The 15,648-nt window shown below is 38.3% G+C and overlaps 3 protein-coding genes across 3 annotated transcripts in view; 2 read left to right on the forward strand and 1 right to left on the reverse strand.

The window, feature by feature from the left end:
- Positions 1 to 294: 294 nt before the first annotated feature.
- LOC126747288 (uncharacterized) lies at positions 295 to 4,526 on the reverse strand. Its single transcript, XM_050455822.1, has 8 exons — positions 4,347 to 4,526; positions 4,136 to 4,210; positions 2,492 to 2,635; positions 2,206 to 2,439; positions 1,335 to 2,151; positions 955 to 1,282; positions 698 to 903; positions 295 to 649 (listed from the first exon to the last, which is right to left on the reverse strand). Exons 1-8 carry the CDS (start codon positions 4,390 to 4,392, stop codon positions 316 to 318), a joined length of 2,184 nt encoding a protein of 727 aa, XP_050311779.1. The 5' UTR covers positions 4,393 to 4,526; the 3' UTR covers positions 295 to 315.
- Positions 2,743 to 4,117, forward strand: LOC126747297 (uncharacterized). Its single transcript, XM_050455839.1, has 2 exons — positions 2,743 to 2,960; positions 3,012 to 4,117. The coding sequence occupies exons 1-2, from the start codon at positions 2,781 to 2,783 to the stop codon at positions 4,107 to 4,109; spliced, it is 1,278 nt and encodes a 425-aa protein (XP_050311796.1). The 5' UTR covers positions 2,743 to 2,780; the 3' UTR covers positions 4,110 to 4,117.
- Positions 4,527 to 9,477: 4,951 nt separating the features above from the next.
- The window catches only part of LOC126747718 (dendritic arbor reduction protein 1-like), a 190,656-nt gene continuing 184,485 nt past the window's right edge, over positions 9,478 to 15,648 (forward strand). Inside the window, exon 1 of the mRNA XM_050456511.1 lies at positions 9,478 to 9,651. Coding sequence (XP_050312468.1) covers positions 9,493 to 9,651 — 159 coding nt within the window. The 5' untranslated portion in view covers positions 9,478 to 9,492. The remainder of the gene's footprint in view (positions 9,652 to 15,648) is intronic.

Raw genomic sequence — 15,648 nt, forward strand, 5'->3', positions numbered from 1 at the left:
TATTTGTCAGCGCTTTACTTTTTTTTTCGTCTAAATTACGGGAAACGGATTAGCAGATAAGACGGCTTTTCTTTGTTTGACCGACCCCCAATGATCCGTTAGTTCCTGAAACGACCAAGTATAGAGTGACCAAAATAACGAGAATTTTCTCTTTAATGGCTCTTCTTAGTAATGCCGCATTATCTTTATCACCATCTTCAATTTCAGAGAAGGGAACAAGAAGATCCTCATAGCGCACTAAACACTTTGGACTAAATACACTAAACACACATCATCCAAATAAAACAAAAACCGTCAACTTTTAACCCTCATTATTTAATTTTCCTGACTTAAATTTGACTTATATCTCATCTGATAGTGCTGGATCTGCTTGAGCAGTTTGGTCAGATGGAAGGCGGCCTCCGGATTGTTGTACTCCTTAAATTTGATCTTCGTCTCTTTGCTCTCCTTGGAGGGTAAGCTCGCCTGGCTGCGCTTCTCCTTCAGCTGCTTCACTTGCTGCTTAAGCGCTTGCACCTCCTTGTACAGCGTCATCACCATGGTGATCTCCTCCTCCTTCTTAGTTAGTTCCGCCTCAAGCCTCTCGAGCTCCTTGGTGGCCTTCTCGTCAGAACCTGACTGGCTTTGCTGAGACAAGTCCTCGTATTTCCTGTGAAGGGAATGATTAGTATTGACTTACTCTCAAGCCTTGACATACTTGTTCAGTTGCTCAAAATCGTCATGCAAGTTAGTAAGCACTTCTTTCAAGTTCTTCTCTCTGCCATTCAAAGTCTCCTCCTTCTGGGTGTCTGGGTTGCCTGTTAAGGTTTGCACTTGGGTCTCGTTGTTGTTCTTCTCAAGTTTCAAGCCGTTCTTTGCACTCTTGTACCTTCTTAGTCTCTTCTTCAGCTGGTTCTCTATTATCTACGAAATATGTTAACAAATCCTCCGACTAATTTAACACAAAACCTCTACCTGAGAATTCAAGCTGTTCTCAGTAATGGTTCTGATGTTCCTCTGGTATCTGTTGGCGATTTGCTGGAAAGCCACGTTTGGTTGGGCCACGCATGTGCACTGCTCGGCCGCCACACTCTTATCGACCCTCCACGACGGGGTCTTGGTGGTCTTCACCTCCATATCGCCAGAAGGTCCGGTGATGATCATGGTCTGAGTCTGTGGCGAGTCGCTGACCTCATCCTCATCACATTCCTCGATGGTTTCTTCAGGTACGTTTCTCGCTTGCTCTTGCAACTGTTGCATGTTAAGAAAGGTGTTGGATAGAGGGCACTTGGACCCCGCATGTCTACAAAACCAGCCAATTAATACGCAAGTATGTCTCACCAAAGCATGCTTACGATATCTTCGAGTTAATCGTGGACACCAGCATGGAAAAATGCTTGCTGTTGACCTTCTCTGCGGCCAGGCCGATGTTGTGAGCCAAAGTGGGCGAGATCCCGTTGATCGGTTGTCGGTTTTTAATAATGTTCATCACTTGCTGGATGTTGATCCCGATATTGTGGCTCTGGGTGGTCGAAATGGCCGCGCAAAACGGGATCGTCTTCAGATTCAGATTCCCCAGGTAGCTCTTGGCCACTTGCTTCATCCTGGAGGCAACCGTTGGTAGCTCATAGTTCTTGCTGTAGCAGCAGCTGACCGTGGTGCGTGGCGCTTGTGGGGTATCACAAGAAAACGCTTGGCTGTAGGGGTAAGTGAATTCACTCTTACAGATCTCGTCTTTTCTGAGGATGTTCAGAGGAGGGACGTGCGGTCCCTCGTCCGCCTTAAAGTTCCTTGGGGTAAACCTCTCCTTCTGCTGCCTAGATTTCTTCAGGTTGCTCTCGTCTGAGTCGCTATGCTTTAAAGCGTCATTATGGTAGATCTCCACCAAGTTGTTGTTCTTGGTGTTCATCTTTCCCAAGATCCTGTTACGGATCAACGTCGAAGATCTCTTTTCCAGCACCGCAGTAGACTTGGTGCTGATCGAACGGGATCTGCGCTCCATTCGTGACACTTTCTTTATGGCGTGCTGCGACGAGGTCTTGGCACTCCGCACTGACTTGCGCTTTTGCCCTCTAGCCTTCAGTTGTAACACGGGGCTGCTTTCAATGTTCAGCTCTGGAACGGTTGCTACATCTTTCTGTTTCGCTTCGGCGCCCTCACTCTCCGGACAATCTAGACCACGGGCAGCATGAGTGGAATTAAAACATATCAGGGGTGAGTACTCACGTGGAGAGACCCCTGTGGATATTTTCACCCTGGGGGTGGTGATCTGTGAGTGAATTTCCGACAAACGGTTCACAGAGTTTGTGATTCCGTTCAGGATGTTATTGATCGTTCGTACGGCCGCTCCGGTGTTGTCTGTGCCGATCTGGTATGATTTTTGCTTATTGGGTTGGCTGCATGACGTCACGATGCTTTTGAAGTCGTTGTTGCTGCTGCCAGAGGTCTCATCTAGCACCACTAAGGTTAAGCGTTTTTAAGAATTAGTTGATAGTTAGTTGCAACAATTTACCGCTAGAGTTCTTTAAAGGACTTGCGCTACTCTTGGGTTTGTTCTGCGCGGACTTGTTCACTCCGTAGACCTGCTTCATGTAATCCAGCTGATCTTTGAGGGTGTTGCATCTTGATTCGGCCATTTCCAGTTGCTCTTCTATATCTAGCAAGATTATAGAAGATTATTACTTGATTAATTCAAGTAAAAATTTCATAAAGACTTTGAACCTACGGACCAGGGCCCCCAAAGACACACCTGAAAAGGTAAACATGTCAACCGCTGACAGAGTCGTCAAAACTCCCCGAAAATGGATGCCCAACAACACAGACCCGTATCCAGAACCGTATACTTCTTGCACGAGAGACTGGCCAAGCGCAGGCGCGATCGCTACCTGATCAATCTGGCCAGGGCCTACCATCAATTAGGCTTCAGAGTGACCTTCTATACGTCCAGCTACAATAGGGCCGAAGACTTGGATGATACCAAAGTAGGTGGCCTCAAGCCTTCCCTCGTGCCTTGCTAATAAATACTTTTCTAGTTCCTCGACAGAGTCAAAATAAAACACTCTGGATGGTGGATCCCGAAGAGCCTGTTCGGCCTCTGTAGGCGCCCTTTTGCTGTTTTAAGATCGATCTGTATGGCTTGCAAGGTGATCCTGAACCCTCCAAAAGAAACCTCGGTTATAGTTCTGGATATTAGCACCGTAGCGCTGTATCTGCTGCACCTCTTTACCAGACACAAGCTGTTTTATGTGGAGTCTTTTGAGGAGATTCCTGATGTCTGTGAGCATACGGTTTATTCACCGTCACTGTTGGAAGCGAAATTCATCAAGCTGGCAGACGAGATCCTGGTGGAGACAGCCATGTTTGCTGACCTACTCAAGAAGTCTTTTCCAGCTTTGGGCAAAGAGCCTACAGTGCTCTATCCAGCCGTTGACGTGGGCCTCTGGGACTCCCAAGTGATCCAGATCGAACGGATCATTCCCGATTTGTTGGAGAACACCATCCTGTTTTTGTCAGTAGGCAAGTTTAATAGGTCGTCGAACTTCAGATTGGCCCTGGACGCTTTTGAGCTGTTGCTACAGATGCTGGACGACTCCCAGGTGACCAAGAGGTTCCAACTAGTCATAGCAGGCAACTGTAGGACCCTCAACGAAAAACTCTACTACAACGAAATGGTTGCTTTGGCAAAGGACCGTCTGTGTGCCTCCCAGGTCAGCATTCTAAAACAGCTTCCGGTGGTTCACGAGAAGACTTTACTGACTGAGTCAGCAGTGGTGATTCACCCTTCAAAAGCTGACATGCAGGCGGACTTCTTGCTGAAAGCGATGAGCTTAGGGAAGCCTATAGTGGCCACAAACAAGGGAATAGCCCCCAGGATCCTACAGAACAAATTCACCGGGATTATGACGGAACCGGACCCTACAGCCATGGCGCAAGTGCTCAAGAAACTGATGAGGAGTCCGCATCTGCAGTCGTTCTTAGGGGAGCTGGCCAGAGATGGGTTTCAGAAAAATTACAGTTACCAAAGGTTCTGCGATAGGGTGGTGGAGCTAATGATGCCCAAGGCAACCGCCCTTAAATACACGAAATCTGAGAAGTCTTTGATTAATGACGGGGTTAATAAATCCAATTAATTAACGAGTTTTATGTTTTTTTTTACCTTGTAAGCGAACGTCGTTGGTTTTTCGGGCCGATTGGCTGCCGCTAGGGTGGGGGGGTTTGTTCAGGTTAGGATCTGGAATGGATGTGAGTTAAGTTCAGTAGCGGTGAGTTGTTGTTGTGAATAATGGGGATCTACGCAAGGAGCTGCGTAACATCTCACCGCTTCACTTTTGATGCCTTAAAGGCTAGGCTAGGCGAGCTGAACTTACCAGAAGAGGCGACCAGTTCCAGTTCAGTATGGAAGGTGCAGCTCATGTCAAACGGGCGATAAACCAAATAAAAAAACCGAATTATTTGTTTTAAACGGCACAATAATGTACAAACGGGGCAAAAAAATTGATTTTACTGAAAACGCGTTACATGACAACTGTCAATGTCACAACACGTGTCACTTTTTAAGGTAACCAGCGCGCACGTACAGGGTGGGTGAGAAAACTATACGGCCTGACCTTTGCGGTTTATTTTTTGTTTTTTAACGGTCCTTCGAGCCGGAAGAGATACCGATTTCGTAATTGGCTTTTCTTCACTTGTGCGGTAATGGTGGGGAATTATCGGGGCGATATGATGGTATATTTTGCCGGCACCGTGTGATTACAGTAAGTGATTATTGATGGGAACTGGTGCCCACGGGGGGGCCTAGAAAAGAGGAGGAAAGTATTGGGATTTGTGGGTTATTCATTTTTTTTTATCATAGAGCATTGTTATTGTGCACCAAGATGGCCCCAATCCGGCAGCATTTGTCGCGCAACTTTGGTAAACGACACTTCTTAAGCTGCGTCTACACGACGTCATCAATCTGCTAGGGTGCGAGGTGGCAAATCTTAGTTTTTTCCGTGTTTAACATACCGTGACATGTAAATAAATTAATTAAATAATATGGCGGTCGCGCAGCAAGCTGACAAAAGACACGTATCATTATAAATAATTTAAATTGAAAAACAACGAAATAATGGCCGGGTATATTCCTAGAACTGACACTAAACGTGAGTAATAAGGTGCTATTAATATCGTACACACGCCATGTTACAAAATGATTTATCTGAACGCAAATATGAATTACGTTTATGACAGTGTGCGGTTGTTTTAAGCGTTTGTTGACTTTTTTTATGCGTTTGCGTTTTATTCTTCGCCACGTCTGAGCTTGATTCAGCAATGACAGCAACATCTATCGCGCAACACAATATTGAAAAATCTGAGGCACGTACTGCGACCACAAAACTGAATCTCCTAAATGCAAACGGTTCGAATTGAAATTCCGAAATCGCCTCACGTATCTTGTCACGAGCATCGTACAGGAAATGTTTACGGTTGTTTCTTTCGCGGTAAACCAGGCACCGAAAAAAACCCAATTGTTTTACCAGAAAATCGTGATTTAGGTTAGCAGAGGAGCTTTGTACAACCCTGTGTTAGCCGCCGATTTGGTTTAGTAATGCGCTTCGAGTTGCGCAGCATGACAGTGGCAAACGAGAGTCAATTACAGGAGCTCACTGTCTTGAAGTCGGGCACTTGCAGAATCCTTGGATTTTCTCATTAGTCTCTGATGTAGGAAGAATGTACATATCAACGCTCAGTACTCGCGAGATTACGCCATCGCTATGTCCGGTAGGTGCGAGAGATGGAATCACAAAAGATAGCGACGCACGGCCATTACGCGTGTCATGCCTAAGTTGGACTAAGTAATGGCCTGACAACCTGCCCGAAAATGGCCTTATTCGCTCGCTTTTTCATTCATGAACGCTGCAGTAACGAGAGAGGAATATCTTCTTTTCGGTTTTGACCGAGTTATGCGGTAAACGCGCCGTGGCGCGAGTAATTATAAGTCGGTTCAAAGGTGATTCCATTTTCTGCAAAAGGCACTTAATAACATACAATTAAGCACTCCGAGAAAGGTATTGTTACGTTACGCTATGACAATTTATAATTATCGTTACTGTAAAAATATTTTTTTTAACGGGAAACGTGACCCGGAGGCGTAAAAATCGACTGCGCTGTGAGTTAGTTCCGGGTTTTACGTTCCAATACATCTTAAAATATTAAATAGTTAGCAACCTTTGTTGCGCAACTTGTGTCAAATCTCGTTTTTTGTCTTTAAGAGAAAATCTCTACGCACCAAGTTTTATAATTGGTCGCGCAACCCATTTATTTTAAGTAGACAGGCGCAAGGGATTGTATAACCTAAAAAAATCTTCAGTTTTCTAATATTAATTACGCCACTCGTTAAAAAGTTAATAATATTGAAACTGAGTTTTGACCCAAATCTATAAAGAAAAAAGCTGCAAAGTACCAATTTAAGACACTCTGAGCGCAAAAACTTTTGCTGCGCAACCGATTTGACTACTGTGTACCGAAATGCGCGCTCTAAAGCAAAAATGAACTGTGCGCATGAAGCGTTTTTTTTTTTACAAGTTTGTTGCGCAACTCCCGATTCCGCATTAGAAATCGAACTAGTCAAAAATATCCATCCCGACATCGATTTCAAACCGAATGCCCTAGACGAAAAAAATGTTGCGCGTCATCCCACGCGATAATGACCCCATAATCAGCGCGATATTGCTTCACCCACCTGTCTGACTAAAAGCGCCAAATCAATGCACGAAAATAACATAGGGAGACTTTTATTTGCATGCGAAAAATAATTGTCAATGGCCGGCTCTGGCTAAATTACAGGGCAGGACCCGTGTCAGGATGGTTGTGTCATCATCAATCGTAGAAACGCTACACCACGGAGATGATTACAGTTATCTGTCGTCTGCTAAGAGTGGCAATTAGGAGCAAAATCATCGGTACCGTGATCTGTTCACACTTGCAGCGTGCACGCTGACAGGTTATTATGATGACCATTTTTCCACATTCGAAAAAAGAAAAAACAAGGACAATTGCACGTGCCCCATAAGCACCATAAAACCGAGCGACGATGGGTTGGTTATACCTGAGTGGACATTTCACTTAGTTAAACTTGCGGTTTTTGGTTTATTGTGTTTAAGTTAATTCGGCACGGCTGATCGGAGCTTTTATGCCGGTTTACCGTGAAACGAGCCTAACTAGGAGGTCCGTAATGCCTCGGGGGACCTTTTTTCTACACTTTCATTATTAATTATTTACTTGGAGAAGAAGAGAAAGACTAGGCATCTGTTACACTTCCACTTTGCACAACCCTATCGCAGCTCACATATCTGTCAACTGTCAATTATCCGTCAGAATAAGTACAAGATGAAGGATTTCCAAAAGCCTATCACCTGCCAATCAGTAACTCTTTAATTGCCATGTGCAATGCAAGCAATTCCCTGAATTAAATTTCACTTGTCACACGACAAGAAGATTTATGGAGATGTCATCTGTCATTAGTTTGTCACAGTCAAAGCTCAAAAAATGCAAAGAGGACAACCCTGCGTCAGCTGTCATCCGTCACGAGAACGTAAACCCCAGACGACGCTTCGTCAGCTCTTTCTTTGGACAGTCCTGACTCACTGTCTCTTGTCACAATGCTGTGTGTTGAACTAGGAGCGAAATTTAATGCCGTCCAAGATTTTTAGGAAAGTATTTTTTTGCCGTTAGATGAGTCAATTATCAATGATACATCTTTAGATTATCAATACTGCCTATGGACAACCCTGGCCTGACTGTCACCTGTCGCAATGGTGTGAGTCAAGTGCTAACGTAGGAAGCGAATTTAAATACCAGATAAGTTGGTTTTTTGGGAAAACGATGGTAGCGCCGCCATTTTAGTAAAATTTAGATTTCTCAGTCCCAGGAGCATCTATTTCATCAAATTTCCAACAGTACAGTCTTGGGTTAAGTGTCACTTGTCACGAATATGATTGGTGTTCTTTTGGACGACCCTGAGGTCGCTGTCATTTATATCAAAAACGACAGTGACGCCCCCATTTTTTGATTATAATTATTTTCTGCAAAAAAACTGTTTTTCATTAACCCTACCCTTAGCCCCCCACCCACCCTACGCACCTTACCAGTAAGAAATTATTTTCAAAAATCGTTGTTTTAAAAAATAATAAGCATGAATAATGGGGTGGTTTCGTCGTTAATATCTAATCTAATAACACAGTTTGTTTATTTAAATTTGATATAATTATATATATTGATAAATATTTAATACAAAAACAGTGCTATTAGATTGGATATTATTGACGAAAAACGGTGATTTTTCAAAAGAATTTCTTACTGGGCAAACGTTTGGGGTGGGTGGGGGGCTAAGGGTTGTTTTGATGAAAAACAATGTTTTTGCAGAACTTATATTTTCATTATTTAATATAATAACAGCGTTATTAGAATGGATAATATGAGCGACGATGATGAATATGACAACCCTGAGGTCGCTGTCATCTGTCACTAGTCATTTACATCAAAAACGACAGTGACGCCCCCATTTTTTGATCAATACTTCGTTGGAAAAGAAATTTAAGGCTCCATTATTTAAAATTGATTAATGACTGCTTGAAATGCGTCATTTATGCAATTTTCTTTGGCTAATAAACAAACAAAATGAATCATTTATGGATTAAATCACACATCTATTGTTACAAAATAGATCATGCATTAATCGGTAATTACCGAAACCATGGATAAACTAATATATGGAAATTGATATTTTCCGGGAAATGTCAGGTGTCACTGTCATGACGCCATCACCATGTTAATAACTCTATGACGGAATAGGTTAGTCACAATAATTTTTAAATATTAATTAGTCGTTGGACACTTGGTATATTTCCCCCCCCCCTGTCTCCCCACTCTTGTGGTATGTTTTTTCCCAAAAAAACCGGCGTATCCACCCACCGAAAAATCAATTACGAGTTCGGGCCAATGGGGGAACATCTCGTCACGCCGTCGCTCTCAATTTTCCTTTTTTGCTCGATTGTTCCCACGCAGTCGCGTGGAAATTTTTTTTTCAAATGGCGCACAACAGGAGGATTTTCCGTTAAGTCTCGATAGTAAAAAGTAAGAGCCCTGGCGGGCAAACTCCGAATCTTTAGGGGGGAAATTTGAAATTTTAGTCCGCTCTTGATAAGACATCTTAATTTTCCGGGCTATACCCAAACATGCCTGTGATTTCCACCGTTAGATGTCATGCCATTAACGTTTTATTTGCTCGGGCTCCCTTACTAAGATAACGATTCCACGCTAGGCTATGATAGCCCCTCCCATCCAAACCCAAGGAAATCCTTAATAATTCAGTCGCGAGGTTAATTTCGCGAATTCAGGAACACTCGCAGGGCACACAGGTGGAAAATGCCTTAAGAACCCGATTTTTTTTATTTTTAGAACAATATGCCGAAATACAGCCACCCCTCGAACTGATTTTTTCAAAATTTATCGTATTTTGTCTTCGGGGTTAATATGAATTCAGGGGCATGTTGCGTGGTGTTGCCGAGTAGTAATAACAGTGAACAATCGTTGTCCGATCAGCTGGTGCCTAGTGATAGTGATTTCTGGAGTTTGCCGACCCACCATCACCACCATCCGACCTGTTTGGACACCCTCGTTTTACAAATGCAGGTAATTACAGCTGAAGAAGTTTAATATTAACAGTCTAAGAATGTCCCATTAATGTTCACCAAGTTTTTCACGTTTTATTCGAAATCCTTAATGTTATGTGAGAAAAGTATAGATACAAAAACTATAGATTTTTTATCAGCTATAATTTGCTTAAAAAGCATTTTTTTCTCACGCTATTATTTTCTGCAAAAAAAACCGTTTTTCATTAACGTTACCCTTAGCCCCCCACCCACCCTACACACCTTACCAGTAAGAAATTGTTTTCAAAAATCGTGGTTTTCTAAAATAATACCCATGAATAACAGCTGGTTTCGTCGTTAATATATGATCTAATAACACAGTTTGTTTATTTAAATTTGATATAATTATAGATATTAATAAATATTTAATACAAAAACAGTGCTATTAGATCGGATATTATCGACGAAAAACGATGATTTTTCAAAAGAATTTCTTACTGGTAAGGTGTGTAGGGTGGGTGGGGGGCTAAGGGTTGTGTTGATGAAAATCAATGTTTTTGCATAAAATATATATGCAATATTTAATTTAATGACACTGTTTATTCAAATTTAATATAACTATATATATTAATAAATATTTAATACAAAAACAGTGCTATAAGATCGGATATTATAGACGAAAAATGATGATTTTTCAAAAGAATTTCTTACTGGTAAGGTGTGTAGGGTGGGTGGGGGGTTAAGGGTTGTGTTAATAAAAATCAATGTTTTTGCATAAAATATATATGCAATATTTAATTTAATAACACTGTTTATTTAAATTTGATATAATTATAGATATTAATAAATATTTAATACAAAAACAGTGCTATTAGATCGGATATTATAGACGAAAAACGATGATTTTTCAAAAGAATTTCTTACTGGTAAGGTGTGTAGGGTGGGTGGGGGGCTAAGGGTTCTGTTGATGAAAATCAATGTTTTTGCAGAAAATATGTATGCAATATTTAATTTAATCACACTGTTTATTTAAATTTAATATATAATTTTATGTATAAATATTTAGTATAAGAACAGCGTTATTAAATTGAATTATATAAACCAAAAACAATGATTTTTTTCAGAACAATTTCATCAAATATTGTGGGTGTAGTAATCGAGTTTAAAAACTAGATAATTGAGAAATCTGGCTATAAAGTCAGGCATGTTTTAAGGATTGATATCTCAAGCAATTTAATTCTTACAATTTTAATCTCTTAACAAAGAATTTAGAAAAACATTCTCTGAATACTACGCAAGTTGTTTCATCGCGTTACCATTATCGGTTATTGAGAAATCTGGCTCAATCAAGTCGAGAGAGCGTTACTTGACCAGAGACCTTTAACTGCGGAACAGATAGCGCCCAGAAGATGAAATGTATGTTGGGATTTATTTGTCCCATTGGGGCCGAAAGGGTTAAGCTAAACGACTTAAAGATTCTTTATCAAGCCCTGTTTCAGTCAGATTTAACCTAAGGACTGGGTGGATGGGGAGGTCTAAATAGATAGAACCTTTGTAAACAAAATTCCTTACAAAAAGGAGTAATAAAAGTAATATTTAATAATAATGAGATATTCGACGGAAAATTACTCTCTTACAAAAATTGAATTTCCACTTAATAAATTTTTTTATCACCTATAATTTTCTTAAAAAGCATTTTTTTCTCATGCAATTATTTTCTGCAAAAAAATCGTTTTTTATTAACGCTACCCTTAGCCCCCCACCCACCCTACACACCTTACCAGTAAGAAATTGTTTTCAAAAATCGTGGTTTTCCAAAATAATACCCATGAATAACAGCTGGTTTCGTCGTTAATATATAATCTAAAAACACAGTTTGTTTATTAATATATATGCAATATTTAATTTAATAACACTGTTTATTTAAATTTGATATAACTATAGATATTAATAAATATTTAATACAAAAACAGTGCTATTAGATCGGATATTATAGACGAAAAACGATGATTTTTCAAAAGAATTTCTTACTGGTAAGGTGTGTAGGGTGGGTGGGGGGCTAAGGGTCGTGTTGATGAAAATCAATGTTTTTGCAGAAAATATGTATGCAATATTTAATTTAATCACACTGTTTATTTAAATTTAATATATAATTTTATGTATAAATATTAAGTATAAAAACAGCGTTATTAAATTGAATTATATGAACCAAAAACAATGATTTTTTTCAGAACAATTTCATCAAATATTGTGGGTGTAGTAATCGAGTTTAAAAACTAGATAATTGAGAAATCTGGCTATAAAGTCAGGCATATTTTAAGGATTGATATCTCAAGCAATTTAATTCTTACAATTTTAATCTCTTAACAAAGAATTTAGAAAAACATTCTCTGAATACTACGCAAGTTGTTTCATCGCGTTACCATTATCGGTTATTGAGAAATCTGGCTTAATCAAGTCGAGAGAGCGTTACTTGACCAGAGACCTTTAACTGCGGAACAGATAGCGCCCAGCAGATAAAATGTATGTTGCGATTTATTTGTCCCATTGGGGCCGAAAGGGTTAACCTAAACGACTTAAAGGTTCTTTATCAAGCCCTGTTTCAGTCAGATTTAACCTAAGGACTGGGTGGATGGGGAGGTCTAAATAGATAGAACCTTTGTAAACAAAATTCCTTACAAAAAGGAGTAATAAAAGTAATATTTAATAATAATGAGATATTCGACAGAAAATTACTCTCTTACAAAAATTGAATTTTCACTTATTTCCGATAAAAAATGGCACAACTACTGCAATTTGCATAGGGATACGCCTTGCTAAAATAGGGTTTTTTCACGTTTTACTCGGAAACCTTAATGTTATGTGAGAAAAGTATAGATACAAAAACTATAGATTTTTTTATCACCTATTATTTGCTTAAAAAGCATTTTTTTCTCATGCAATTATTTTCTGCAAAAAAAACCGTTTTTCATTAACGCTACCCTTAGCCCCCCACCCACCCTACACACCTTACCAGTAAGAAATTGTGTTCAAAAATCGTGGTTTTCCAAAATAATACCCATGAATAACAGCAGGTTTCGTCGTTAATATATAATCTAATAACTCAGTTTGTTTATTTCAATTTGATATAATTATAAATATATTAATAAATATTTAATACAAAAACAGTGCTATTAGATCGGATATTATAGACGAAAAACGATGATTTTTCAAAAGAATTTCTTACTGGTAAGGTGTGTAGGGTGGGTGGGGGGCTAAGGGTTGTGTTGATGAAAATCAATGTTTTTGCATAAAATATATATGCAATATTTAATTTAATGACACTGTTTATTCAAATTTAATATAACTATATATATTAATAAATATTTAATACAAAAACAGTGCTATAAGATCGGATATTATAGACGAAAAACGATGATTTTTCAAAAGAATTTCTTACTGGTAAGGTGTGTAGGGTGGGTGGGGGGCTAAGGGTTGCGTTGATAAAAATCAATGTTTTTGCAGAAAATATATATGCAATATTTAATTTAATAACACTGTTTATTTAAATTTGATATAACTATAGATATTAATAAATATTTAATACAAAAACAGTGCTATTAGATAGGATATTATAGACGAAAAATGATGATTTTTCAAAAGAATTTCTTACTGGTAAGGTGTGCAGGGTGGGTGGGGGGCTAAGGATTGTGTTGATGAAAATCAATGTTTTTGCAGAAAATATGTATGCAATATTTAATTAATTCACACTGTTTATTTAAATTTAATATATAATTTTATGTATAAATATTAAGTATAAGAACAGCGTTATTAAATTGAATTATATGAATCAAAAACAATGATTTTTTTCAGAACAATTTCATCAAATATGTGGGTGTAGTAATAGAGTTTAAAAACTAGATAATTGAGAAATCTGGCTATAAAGTCAGTCATGTTTTAAGGATTGATATCTCAAGCAATTTAATTCTTACAATTTTAATCTCTTAACAAAGAATTTAGAAAAACATTCTCTGACAGTGAACACATCTCGGTGAGAGGTATGTGAGAAATCTGGCTCAATCAGGTCGAGAGAGCGTTACTTGACCGAAGACCTTTAACTGCTGGTATCTCGCAAGACATGTAATTTCTACATGGTTCTCAGGCTTGTTCTTGTACAAAATTTGGAAGGTATTACTGATGCCTTTAATAACCCACTATTCTCAACTTGGATTAAAAAATAATTCCACATGCGAAAGATAAGCCTCCAGAGCAGAATACCAATTAGAATTCAATATTTTTAAACTTCGCCACTTCAGAAGAGATACAGAATTTAATTAAAACAAGAAAATCACCCAGGCTACGACGAAATTAGGTCAGATAATCTTAAGCAAATATCAGCGTTATTTCGCCTCAGATTAGTTTTTCAATAAATAAATGCATGGATATTACCCCAACACATTTTTAAAGTGGGATTAATTAAGGGTTTGCATAAAGAAGGTGTTAAGCTTGAAATATAGTGACAAGCATTTAAGATGGAATTTTCAAATTCAGCATCTAATTAAACAATTAAGATACCAGATAACTGGATTTAAGTTTCTTAGAAATTACCTTAAGCTAAACGACTTAAAGATTCTTTATCAAGCCCTGTTTCAGTCAGATTTAACCTAAGGACTGGGTGGATGGGGAGGGTCAAAATAGATAGAACCTTTGTAAACAAAATTCCTTACAAAAAGGAGTAATAAAAGTAATATTTAATAATAATGAGATATTCGACAGAAAATTACTCTCTTAGAAAAATTGAATTTCCACTTATTTCCGATAAAAAATGGCAGAACTACTGCAATTTGCATAGGGATACGCCTTGCTAAAATAGGGTTTTTTTCACGTTTTGCTCGAAACCTTAATGTTATGTGAGAAAAGTATAGATACACAAAACTATAGATTTTTTTATCACCTATACTTTGCTTAAAAAAGCATTTTCTTCTCACGCAATTATTTTCTGCCAAAAAAACCGTTTTTCATTAACCCCCTACCCTAGCCCCCCCACCCCACCCTCACACCACCTTACCAGTAAGAAATTGTCTTCAAAAATCGTGGTTTTCCAACATAATACCCATGGAATAACAGCTGGTATCGTCGTTAATATATAATCTAATAACACAGTTTGTTTATTTAAATTTGATATAAATATAAATATATTAATAAATATTTAATACAAAACAGTGCTATAAGATCGGATATTATAGAAGAAAAACGATGATTTTTCAAAAGAATTTCTTACTGGTAAGGTGTGTAGGGTGGGTGGGGGGCTAAGGGTTGTGTTGATGAAAATCAATGTTTTTGCAGAAAATATGTATGCAATATTTAATTTAATCACACTGTTTATTTAAATTTAATATATAATTTTATGTATAAATATTTAGTATAAGAACAGCGTTATTAAATTGAATTATATGAACCAAAAACAATGATTTTTTTCAGAACAATTTCATCAAATATTGTGGGTGTAGTAATCGAGTTTAAAAACTAGATAATTGAGAAATCTGGCTATAAAGTCAGGCATGTTTTAAGGATTGATATGTTAAGAAATTGAGTTTTTACAATTATTGTAATCTCTTAACAAAGAATTTAGAAAAACATTCTCTGAATACTACGCAAGTTGTTTCATCGCGTTACCATTATCGGTTATTGAGAAATCTGGCTCAATCAAGTCGAGAGAGCGTGTACTTGACCAAAGACCTTTAACTGCTGGACCTTTAACTGCGGGATAGATAGCGCCCAGCAGATGTTATGAAATGTATGTTGGGATTTATTTGTCCCATTGGGGCCGAAAGGGTTAAGCTAAACGACTTAAAGATTCTTTATCAAGCCCTGTTTCAGTCAGATTTAACCTAAGGACTGGGTGGATGGGGAGGTCTAAATAGATAGAACCTTTGTAAACAAAATTCCTTACAAAAAGGAGTAATAAAAGTAATATTTAATAATAATGAGATATTCGACGGAAAATTACTCTCTTACAAAAATTGAATTTCCACTTATTTCCGATAAAAAATGGCAC

The sequence above is a fragment of the Anthonomus grandis genome, chromosome 19 (genome assembly GCF_022605725.1).
Source record: "Anthonomus grandis grandis chromosome 19, icAntGran1.3, whole genome shotgun sequence".
NCBI classification, from domain to species: domain Eukaryota; kingdom Metazoa; phylum Arthropoda; class Insecta; order Coleoptera; family Curculionidae; genus Anthonomus; species Anthonomus grandis.